The sequence below is a fragment of the Crocuta crocuta genome, unplaced genomic scaffold (assembly GCF_008692635.1).
Source record: "Crocuta crocuta isolate KB4526 unplaced genomic scaffold, BGI_CrCroc_1.0 scaffold620, whole genome shotgun sequence".
Classification (NCBI taxonomy): Eukaryota; Metazoa; Chordata; class Mammalia; order Carnivora; family Hyaenidae; genus Crocuta; species Crocuta crocuta.
Genome location: NW_027527402.1, coordinates 298,558 through 310,453, shown reverse-complemented (window position 1 = coordinate 310,453; position 11,896 = coordinate 298,558). Strand labels below are relative to the sequence as shown.

Here is an 11,896-nt window from a genome sequence, read left to right as displayed (position 1 = left end):
CCCCCCCCCCCCGCCCCCCCCCCCCCAATCTCGGAGCTATTGACAGAGTGGCCTGCCCGGTCCCGGGCACCCCAGGATCACATGGGGACCCATCTCTAGGGCTTCTGTCAATAAAGGACAATGGTTTCTATGTACACAGAGAAGTGACTCTCACACTAAGACCAGAGCAGAGTCAACAAACAGGCATCGTTAAGATCAAAATCCGGCCCACCCCCTGGCTGATGACACCGCCAGCTGTAACAAGAGCCTCGCTTAGCTTCCTGCTGGAAAAGCCGAGCAGGACCCGGGCAGCGCAAGAGGAAACCCTCAAACAAGCAGCATCGCACACCGAGCACACGCGCTAACCAGGGCCCCGAGGGAGGAGGAGAAAACTTCAAATATCCACTTAAGGGGCCCCTGAGGGGCTCAGTCAGTGGAGTGTCTGACTGTCGGTTTGGCTCAGTGATCTCACTGTTTGTGGGTCGCGCCCTGCATCGGGCTCTGTGCAGACAGTGCGGAGGCTGCTTTGGATTCTCTCTCGGATCCACTCTCTCTCTCTCTCCCTTTGCCTCTCCCCTGCTTGTGCTCAGTTGCTCTCTCTCTCTCAAAATGAAGAAATTAAAGAAAAGTGTCAATTGAAGTACTGTGGAACAGAGGAGAAGGCTTCACACTGGGGGCTGGTGTTTTAGCCCCAGGACCCGAGGCCTCCTCACCGTTCCGGCCCTCGGTTTCCTCACTCGCCAAGGTTAGTGCATCGTGCTTGGTGGACTCTCAGGTCCTCTCCCCTGCACTCTGGTGAGCGGGGAAGGGGTGTAGAGAGGCGCAGCCCAAGAATGACGGGCAAGAGGACACCAGAGGAAATCTCTAGCAGCAAGTCCGACCCTGCGGCAGCCTGTTCATTACTCTTCCACTCTCTACTCATCTGCCTCCTCTTCCTTTCCCCACTCGAACCCCCTCTGCTGCCAGTTCAGCACCCTGTTCCCGCGAGAGGGGCTCGTGGTCCACACGGGACACCCCCAAGGGGCAGCCGGGCAGGCCCTGACCCTTACCTCTGTGTGTTTCCTGACGGGGAGTTCCTCACTTTAGGGTTACTGGAATGCATTGATTGAAATCCTGAGCGTGCGGCCACAGACAGGGACGGGCTCACCGAGTTCCTCTCGGGCGGCAGCCAGAAGAGCTGCGGAGGGCAGTGGCGGCGGCCCTTAGCGCTGGCAGCCTGTACGCCTTTTTCCTCTTGGTTTTTCTCGGCTCTGGAAGTGGGTCCTGTCCCCTTGCGGCTCCAGCATTCTCTGGGTGTGTGCCTCGTGCTCCCCAAGGAAAATCTCGCATCTCCAGGGCGCACTACGGGAAAAGGCCACGCAGAAAGACATAAAACACCCTCGCGACAGGATCAAGGTTAAAGTCTAGCCAACTAGACGCGGCGGCTACACCACTCCTTGGCTTCCAACAGGGTTGAAGGAGGGGCAGTGTTCAGGCTCTGGCGCGAAGGCAGCTAAAGGGTGACAGGACTTTCTGCCAAGCACACGAGAAAGACATTTCATCTTCAGCCATACAGGCTCCCTTACGTTTCTCTACTTCCAGATGCAAACCCATCAGAAACGTGGGCTTCTCTTCTTTTTTCAAAACAATGCTTTGAAACCACAGGGTCCTCCAAGTCCAAAGCAACTATCCGCTATTTCGCCTCTGACGGCAAACGGTGGCACTGAAATGTAGCAAACCAATCCGGATTTCAATCCATGAAACAAATTAAGCTATGTTTATATTCTCAGGGCCTCGGGGTAGGGAGACACTGGAGGAGGTCCTTCCGAAATCGGCTGCTGAGACAGTACCAAATACAATCAGTTCTGCCCCCTGACTTCCACGCTCTTTCTATTAAATTATGCCAAGGATGTGTGCTGAGTTCTCGCTGTTTAATGACAGGGACCGTAGGCATGGCTAAGCATGGGAATGATCCATAATGGTGAAGGTAAAAGAACATCTTTGAAAGCTAAGGTGGTTTCTGAGCCAATTTGCAAGGCTAATTTGAAGCATAAAGGTCAAGAAAATATTCCCAAGCCTAGCCAGAGAGCAAATGAGAAAGCCCTTTACTTCAGGAAGCCTAGACCAGTTCAAAGAACCAAGATAACACTTTGAGCCACTGAAAGCTCCAGCACGGTTTTCTGGTAGTGCTGTCCCCTCTACTCCCTCCCGACCTTCTGACAGCTTGCCCAAGGGGCCTGGGTCAGAGACCGAAGGATGTAAGATGCAGGCCTGGTGGCTGAAGAATCACGTGGAGTCAGAAGTAGCTCAGGTGCTGCCGTTTACACACACTCTGTCAGACTCCAGAACTGGACAAAAGATTGGGAGTTCTGTTACAGGTCCTGGCGCGGAGTTGGATCACCGTCAAGTGTTAAATGTCTGTTTCTTCCTGGGGAAATGTGCAATAGTTCCAGCTATTTTACCTGAGATGTATAAAAGGAACTTATGAAAGTTCTCAGCACACACAATTAATTTTTTTTTTCTTTTTAAATGAAGAAGTCAGGGGCACCTGGGTGGCTCAGTCGGTTAAACGTCTGATTTCGGCTCAGGTCATGATCTCACAGTTCGTGGGTTCGAGCCCTGTGTTGGGCTCTGTGCTGATGGCTCGGAACCTGGAGCCTGCTTTGGATTCTGTGTCTCCCTCTCTCTCTCTGCCCCTCCCCTGCTCATGACCATCTCTGTGTCTCAAAAATAAATAAATGTTAAATGTTAAATGTTAAAAGAAACTTTTTAAAAATAAAATAAATGAATTAGTCAGGAAAGAGAACAAGAATAAAATGTTAGAGAATGTTTCTATGCCGACCTCGGGGGCAAGGGGGAACATCCCAAAAAACATTTTGGTCTTGATTGTATCGAAGGTTGTACTTTTAGCCCCCATCGCCTTCAGCTTTTATTTTTTCAGTCTGAATTATATAATAGATTGTGGTTGTCAAGTCTGACATGCGTGAGTGATCATAAACCATTTTGTAACCTCTCCCTAAACATCAGGAGTCCCTGGTAAGATAAAGTAGCAACTGAGGCTTGCACGGGCAAAGCCATCAGAAAGCATTTACCTCAGGGACAGCAAAGTAGTTACCGCCTCGATTGTCCCCGTGTGTAACTTCTGGTACTTTCTGTCGGCATCACATGTTCTAGCACTACATCACGTGTCATACACAACAGTCCTGTGTGTATGTTTTCTCTCCCTATGAAGCCAATGTTCCTTGAAGATGAGAATCTCGTTTTAAGAGGTTCTTCGTCTTGCCTAGAATCCTCAGCATGACATACTGAGATGTGGTTGGACCCAGAGTGACTTACTCTGCTCCTTCCAGAACAGGCACACCTGGCATTTGTGGTGCACTCTTTTTCTGGAGGGACTCAAAACACATTACAAATATCAAATCGCCTCAATCTGCTAGGCATATCTTTATAAAAAAATTGTTTTAATGTTTATTTATTTTTGAAAGAGAGAGACAGAGTGCAAGTGGGGGAGGAGCAGAGAGAGAGGGAGACACAGAATCGGAAGCAGGCTCCAGGCTCTGAGCTGTCAGTACAGAGCCTGATGCAGGGCTCGAACCCACAAACTGTGAGATCATGACCTGAGCTGAAGTCGGAAGCTTAACTGACTGAGCCACCCAGGCGCCCCAAACTGGCAAGCATTTCTGATGAAGTGGGAGCACAGATGATTTCTCATAATGATACTGTCAGCATACAACACATTTATCTTCAGAGTACTCCTTTCTTTCTTTTTTTCTTTTCTTTTATTATTATTTTTTTTAATGTTTTATTTATTTCTGAGAGAGAGAGAGACAGCATGAGCAGGGGAGAGTCAGAGAGAGAGGGAGACACAGAATCTGAAACAGGCTCCAGGCTCTGAGCTGTCAGTACAGAGCCTGATGCAGGGCTCGAACCCACAAACTGTGAGATCATGACCTGAGCCGAAGTCAGATGCTTAACTGACTGAGCCCCCTGGGCGCCCCAATCTTCAGAGTACTCCTAAAGAACAGTTTCTTCTTCTCGCAAGTTGCTCAGCCTTGATCGACAGGCATTTCACAGGTGAATGGAGAGTGCACACATGGAGGGTGCACCTGGCTTCTTCCCAGGTCTGCAGTCGGGTCTCCCCCGCTCCTCACCATGACCTTACGGGTTGGAGAGACAGCATAGAGGGCTGAGGCCAGCGTGTGGACTCACTGAGTGACGGGGAATAAAATCCCCGGTTTTCAACCGCTCACGAGGGGAGCTTAAAGTCAGTCACCCTAGCCTTCGTCGGGCACAAGGACCCGCCAGGTGTGTCATCATACAGTTCCAAAGACCGCAGCGAGGCACCCACACTTGCAGATGGTGCTCAGCTGTTTCCCTGAAGGACTGGAAAGGTCGTCCACTGAAGATGCTTCATTCCGGCCACACAGAGACTTCCTCCGATATAACCACATCTCCCAACTTGAAGGTCTACTCGTTCAATGTTTCCCCCTTTTCTTCTGAGCTCCGATTTCGAGTTTTCCCTAACCAGGTGTCAGGCACTCTTTTGAGCAAGGCCTATAGGTGTGGAGTCACCGACCAACAGCACCACGGGGCAGGTTCCCCTCACCTGTCTGAGAGGTGAGGAAACCGAGGCTCTGAAACGGTTAGCCACTTGCTGGAGCAAGTTGGGTCATACCTGAGTTAGTCATCCGCGAGTTAGTGGTACTCTAGTGAGCGGGAGAGCTGGCATTCAGCCAGGCCCCATGGCTGTGGGCGTCCTCACTGTTAAGTTGGGGACGCGGTAGACAAGGTGAGGCAGCGCCCAGAAGAGAGTGCCTGGCGACACGGCATCAGCATTTGAGTTAACTGCTACTATGACCACCACCATTCTCTAGCCAGCTCACTCGCTCACCCTGTCCAACATCATTTCATACCTTGTTCAAATCCAACTGCCCCCTTCCACCCCGTCCTCCCCTCTCTCAGGGCATGGTCCTTGCCCAGGACCTAACAAGGAGCAAAGTCGTCACCAGGCAGAATGTGACGTCCTCACCACCAAGGCTGCAAGCCTGTTTTCCCAGTCCCTATCTCCTCCTTCTTCTGTTATTGAAACAGAGAAATTAGCTCGCTTTTCCTCAAAGGTCAGTCTCACCACAAGTGGTCTGGGCCCCATCCCTTCCAGCTTTCCGCGAGCTCTCGCTCTCTCCCTGGGCCTTCCCCGCTGTCTCCTGCGTCCTTTCGGACACCACTCAGACACATGGGACGTCTTCCAGTGTTGAAAAGAGATGCAAAAAATCACAGGAAAACAAAGCCTGGCTCTAGCATGTCCTTAGTCCCTTTCGGAGCCAAGTTTCTCCAGAGGTGACAAGACACGTGGTCTTCACTTCCTCCCTTGCCTGCCATTCACCCTTTAACCATTTGAAAGTGACTTCCACCCCCAGCCGTACCCCAATCACAGACGCCACTGTTCTGGTTCAGGTCGCCACTGGCAGCTTCCCTGACCTCATCTCACCCCATCTGTTAGCCTGCAGGCTGATCACTTGCTTCTAGAAACTCTCCGCACTCGGTCTCCACGCCGCCACACCCCCCTGGTTTTCCTCCTGCCTCTCCAGTCCCTCTTCACCTGCGCCCCGTGCCTGCCCCTTCTCTACTCAGCTCTACAACTCAGAGTTCCGCGGCACTCTTCTCTTCCCATTCTGGAAGCTCTCTCCATGCCAACGCCTCCCAGTTCCCCATCTTCAGCTCGGCTGACGCTCTGCAGACCTACACCAGCAACCGCCACCTTGCCATCTCCCTAGATGGGAGAGGAATCCCTCACCCCTCCCCAAAGGACCTGCCCCTCAGTCTTCCACACTGCGGTCAACGGCACCTTCATCCACCCAGCTGCTCACGTCAGAAACACGGCAGTCATTCTTGCCACATCTCTCCCTTACTACGGCCCTCTGTATGGAGTAGGAATATTTTCACCGCATGCCCGAAATCTCGGCTTCAGGACTGCTCCTTCAGAAAAGGAAGCCAGGGACCAAGAGTGATTTGTTCACCTCCGTGTTCCCAGAACTTACTATAGCAGCCGGCATGTGGCGTCTGCTCAAAACACATCTGCTGAGTAAAAGCTGAAGCTTCTCCCCAAGATCATCTTTCTAAGCCAGCCAGGTTCTCCAGTGCCACCATCCATCAGGCTACTCACCAAAACCCCAAGGGTCACGATACCGCAGTGCTCATCCTGGAGGTGAGGAGCTGGCGGAGTCTGGGAACCCCTTTCTCAAAGGTGATCCTCACCTGGATGAGGATAAAGAAGAAACATTTCTAAATGGATTAAAAAAATTATTTTTACATTTATTGATGTTTGAGAGACAGAGCACAAGTGGGGGACAGGCAGAGAGAGAGGGGCACACAGAATCCGAAGCAGGCTCCAGGCTCCCAGCTGTCAGCAGAGCATGACGTGGGGCTGGAGCTCATAAACCGTGAGATCATGACCTGAGCCAAAGTCGGACACTTAACCGACCGAGCCACCCAGGTGCCCCTAAACAGAATTTATTTTTTTAAATCACCTATATCACGTTGTCACTGAATACCTTAAGAGAAGAAAAGATTTCCTGTTTATTCTAGAATACTGGACTGAGTGGCCGCTGTCATCTCCCAGGTAAAGGGACTCAACTTCCAGTTATTTTAAGGAGTGTACTATCCAATGTGCAGACATCTCAGGGCCCTTGGCCTTGGGACTTTGTACGTTTTCTTTTCAGCGAATGGTGAGAAGCTAAGAGCAAATAAACGCATTGTTTCTACTTTGTAAACTTCGGGGCATTTGGTAGGAGAAAAACACTGCTCCCATTTTTGCTTCTGCTCACTGCTCGTTATTAGGGGGCGCTGAGAGCTGGCTGGGAAGGCGCGAGAGACACAACTGGAGACGTGCGGCCAAAGCCACAGAGTGACACGGCCACGGTCCTCCCTGCTGGCAACCGGGTTCTCCATCGCAGGTGCTGGGCAAGGACGTTCCATATACTTCAGGAGAACCGGAAGCCGAACAACGTGGCCAGACGATTTCCTCTGACTGAGTGCCTACTGTGTGCACAGCGCTACACTGACCCGAGCTAGGTAAGCCCATAAAACAAGGTACTGGGCAAGCAGGACAATTTCCGACATTAGTCCTTGTGAAATAGAATTAGAGCCCTGAGCACCCCACCCCCGCCCAGATTTTACAGTTCTGACATTGCAAGGAGGAACCAAGTTCCAGGCTGTCCCAAGGCGAAGCGATTTCGGGATCTTTAAAAGGAGCCTCTCGAAGGTGGTCACAAAGTCGCAAAGAAATTCACAGGTTAATGTGACCAAGCTCGGAACCACGTCTACCGTTCCCATTCCAATTCCTCCAATGAGCCTTTCCCACGTTCCTGCCCTAAGAAGTCAAGTGTATTACAACTATGTCATGTTTAACAAATTTCATTTCTACTCTATGACCACTGCTCCAAAAAAGGCAGAGTATCAAACTCAGAACGTGGAACTAAAAGGCCGCAGGATTCCATTCCTAGCTCTTTCTTGACTTCTGGCCTGCCACTCCTAACAGACTTCCTCTCAGAAGAAGTACACAAACGGAAGAACCACTCTCCTCCCCGACATGTGGGGGAGAGACAACTACACAACAGGCACGTACAGAAAATCTCGGCCCACACAAAATACTAACGTGTGTTTCCATACTCGAAGGGTCAAAATGCCTCTCCTCCCCTTCCAGCTAACAAGCCTCAGGCAAGCAAATGAACGTTTCCACCAAACTAACGACTCTTGACAAAATGTAAACATTCAAAAGTGAACTTCGACTATCATTCGGAACGATGGCCCCCCACGGTAAAATTGCAGCACAGATGGCCCTTCTTTGTGAAATTCTCCTTGATTCCCAACTACCCCCACAGGCATTACCTCTGTGGCCCTTCACCATCGAAGTCACAACACCATTATAACTTAGAAACTGTATCCCTGTTAGTGCGGAGATACAGAGGCCCCTAAGGAAAGGGTCACCATCTCAGCACCCAACGCCCAAGAGAAACTCAATAAATACTGGGTGACCCAAGGACTATAATGAGCTTGGGGCTTGAGTGTTGCTACCTTTGGCTTGCATGTACACAAACCAATGAAGACATGCTAACCACCTGTTTAATTTCTTTCCGCCTGCCTTTTCCATGAGGTGAGCGATTACAGGAGTCCCTCCCTGCTCACAGAAAAGTAGATAGAAGGTGACTACCCTTACAGTTTTGACTTGCATTCGACTCGATGACCTGTGCCTTGGGAACTGCTACCATAACGAAGCAGTGGAATAAAAGAGACCCTACAGAACAGTAAACAAGACTCCATAGTACTCTGATTGGATCGCAGAAGTTCTATGTTCATCATAGGTTCTTTACCTTTCGAGATGTCCGATCTGCTCTCTCTTCTACATTGGGACACGGAAGAACTTTCCAAGAATAATCTCTGCCTCCCAAACAGAAGGGGATTTTTAGGTCAAAGTGAGGTGACACCGGCTAGTCCCACATTCAGTCCTACAGGGACGAGAAGAATGGAGAAGTTCATACCCCAATGCAAACCAACTGCAAAGAAAACCACCCATTCCCCAACGCTCTGTGGCCAACACAGTATTTGGAGGGAGGAGTAAGAAAATAATTAGGTCGAAAATGGAGAAGGGAGGCAAACCACTAAAACTCAAAAAGCAAAGAGATGGAGCAGCGCAGCCCAAATCCATCCCGTTGAAGACGGGGATGTTTAGCAAAGCAAAACCCACCAGACACCAAGCCTCGTGGCCAATCTTTGTTTTTACTTTTCTCCACAACCAAGACCAGTCACCAACAGGCTGCAAAACGAACTTTTACTTCATTTCTTTCTTTACACCCTTGTGTTTGGCACGACAGAGATGCCGAAAAAATACTGCAAAGCCTGAACTGCGAGTGGCCGTGAGATCATTTAATTTTGAAAAATCAGCTGGTCTAGAGGGACCCACTGGCTCACAGGGAGTCTGTGGAGAGACTTGGTGGCAGCTGTGGGCTTACTGGGGAAAATGTCCATCTTCCTTCGCACTCACTCATCCCTTCAGTAAAAGTCAGCACTGCCTTCAACTGTGAAGGTGGTAACAACCAGTGGTAGTATTAGCAACCCCGTGACTGTCACCAAGACAAACCACAGGACATTTTCATGTCACATTATACTTGTTGCACATATTTCAACACAATATTCCCACTCATCGCTATTTTGAAATACAGTAGGGTTAGACCACGGCTAACATTTTGCTATTTGTTATTTAATATGTTAGAAAGAAGCATATACGTTATTGTATCATATTTGTTTAACATTTTGATAACTGTGTCCATGTCATTTGTAAGTCCGTGTGTGTTTCATTTTATGCACTGTAAAAACAGTTCTCAAAAGAGGTCCTATACTTCATGAGCTTGCGAGAGGGATATGTGGGACACAGGAGGTGAGGTACAAATGAACTTGTTCTGGGACATATCAAGTCTCTACAGATTCTAACAGCACAGTCACCAAGGCAGAAGGACAACTACGTCATTCCACCAACGTTATTTCATAGTTGAAGAAAACTAAGCCACCACAAAGCCAAGTAACATGTCCAAGATCACACAAGTTTTGGGGCGGGCATCAGCCTAGGTGAGCATTCACACCATGTACATTCCTACCCTCCATGGGGACCTTTCCTTACATTCTCCGACTGTCATCACTATGACTAACTTCCTGGTAAATGGAGAAGAGCTATCACCTTTCAAAATTGGTAGAAAACCAAAACCCCGATGATAGAACAAGAGAGATGTATAAAGTACTCCTTTTCATTCCCTGATCAACTAAGCTGCCATGATTGTTAAAAGAGCTGAATGCGGTCTGTTCCGGAGAGAGCAGTCTTTCAGAAGTGAGAAAAAGGTTGGGCTACATCATCTCTCATTCTTAGAAGTGTTCAAGGCATTTTGCAGATAGGTATTCACTTGTTAGGCACTGCCACTGTGGCATGAGTGGTCAGGGCAAGGGTATCACCTCTTCATCAACAGGAAAACTGGAGAGATTTCTCAATATGAGAAACTGGTTCAAAGTCACAGAAGTCAATGGGAAGCCAGGTTCCTGATTCCAAGTTCACGGCTCAAACCACTATGCCAAGACACCAAGATCAAATATTTAGCTGATTATTATGCTTGTGAAATCTCGGTACGTTTTCCCCCCGACAAGCCGGAGAGCATTTTCTTTTGATTCACAGCAGCAGACCCTTCGGAGGGCTATGGGGCAAATATCCCATAGAACAAATTCCAATGTACATTAAGTACTTTTTCACCTATGTTAGTCATCTAAAGACCGAGGTCACAGATCCTGAGCTCAAAAGCGAAGTTACATACGACTTGCCTTCTAATAAGAGAACAGTGTGTAACTGTTCCTTCACCTTTTAGTCAATGACCTCCTTACCCACCTACCACATCTCATGGAACTATTATCATCTTACATTCAACACTGTTACTACAAGACAGTATCATAAATGGTTCAATTACAGATCCTTGGTCCTCAAACTATGAAACGTCACCCCTGCCCCAACTTGGCCTTAGATTTTCTCTTTTTATTCAAACCACCTATTATTGGAAACCTCATTCTTCAAAGTATCCCTACATCATCTAACTTGCCCTTTCATTAACTCATCTCTGTCTTCAATAGCTTGGGTCTTTTTTCAATAGTGAGTAAGGATGTCTTTCTTACATCTTAACTTAGGACCAAAACATTATTTATTATTCACAGTAACATTAATTCCTTGCTAAGATTTCCCAAACCACTAGTACCAAGACAAAAAAAAAAAAATTATCAGGGCAATCATGTTGCAGAATCTCCATGAAGAGTCAAAGGTGCTTAACTCACGCATGGCTGTTACCCACCAACCTCCTTTTTGCCCCTCCCAGACCCCCTCGTTCAACTATTTCACTACCCATCCTTCCTACCTGCTACTTCGGATTCATCATTTCGTGCTCTGTGCACGAGTCCAAATTTCTGGTCTAAGAATGAACACCTAATTCTTGAATATTTCAAATGCTACTTATCCACCACACGTTGCTGATCAAAATATATCTCTTTACACAGCCACCAAACCTCTTTACCACTAAAGTCTCTGCCAGGGATCAATCCACAGTTGCCGTAACCAAAGCCTAACTTTGCACCAGTTCCATTCCACCTTAGTGTCTCTCTCCACCAAGAGGTACTTATGTCCATGTCTCTACCTTGTCTAGTAACTTGATTCATCCCCAGCTGGACTATAATTGAGGCTCTAAGTCCTTCCTCTCCATCACAGACCAGGACCCTTGGAGGACAGATATGAGGCCTCCTGCTTCAGGCTTCGGAGCCTTCAGGTAAGGCCCCCAGCGACAATATTACAGGCCTCTGGCCCTTCCCTCCGAACATTATAACCAACCCGGCTGTTGTTTTCCGTAGGGTATCTCCATTACACCAGGCTCACCCAACACTAACCAGTGACATCTTCAACAGTCTCTGCAACTTTCAAAGGTCAGTGACTAGGGCCCCACTTTGGAAATCACTGTTGTGTCCACGACCCCCACAATGACTCAGTGACCTCGACATCACCACCTCACCTACTGGAGCTCTTTCCTACTCATACATGCTTCTTAGCTTTCACTTCCCCTCACCCTTCAACAAGTCACTGGCCTGCAAAGTCCCCTTTACCTCTGTATCCATCTCCGGGGGCTCACAGACCCCACCAAACTCAACCCGGATTCCCTTATTTAGCTCTCCACCTCTCCCTTCCCTGGCCCCTCCATCCCAGGACCTTGGGACCGTCCCATCTCCTCATTTAGCCTCTCCAAGCACTGCTTGGGACACAACCTCTAAAAAATCGAGAGATGCCGCGGTCTCTTCCCCACTGCTCAGTGAGCGGTGGGCAAAGGACGTCCCCCCTCCTCCCCCACAGGTCTCTCCAGCCTCCACT

The 11,896-nt window shown here is 48.9% G+C and overlaps 2 protein-coding genes across 6 annotated transcripts in view; both read right to left on the bottom strand.

The window, feature by feature from the left end:
• The window catches only part of BCL9 (BCL9 transcription coactivator), a 14,340-nt gene extending 13,237 nt beyond the window's left edge, over positions 1–1,103 (bottom strand). For all 3 annotated transcript variants that reach the window (XM_077753369.1, XM_077753379.1, XM_077753389.1), the window contains exon 1: positions 1,029–1,103. In XM_077753369.1, coding sequence (XP_077609495.1) covers positions 1,029–1,081 — 53 coding nt within the window. In that variant the 5' untranslated portion in view covers positions 1,082–1,103. The remainder of the gene's footprint in view (positions 1–1,028) is intronic.
• Positions 1,104–1,122: 19 nt separating this feature from the next.
• The window catches only part of LOC144222762 (uncharacterized), a 78,249-nt gene continuing 67,475 nt past the window's right edge, over positions 1,123–11,896 (bottom strand). For 2 of the 3 annotated variants that reach the window (XM_077753412.1, XM_077753403.1), the window contains exons 2-4: positions 8,328–8,462; positions 6,122–6,213; positions 1,123–1,320 (exon numbers count right to left, since the gene is read on the bottom strand). In XM_077753412.1, the coding sequence (XP_077609538.1) occupies positions 1,123–1,308 (186 nt within the window). In that variant the 5' untranslated portion in view covers positions 1,309–1,320; positions 6,122–6,213; positions 8,328–8,462. The remainder of the gene's footprint in view (positions 1,321–6,121; positions 6,214–8,327; positions 8,463–11,896) is intronic. The other variant, XM_077753420.1, reaches the window with a different exon arrangement.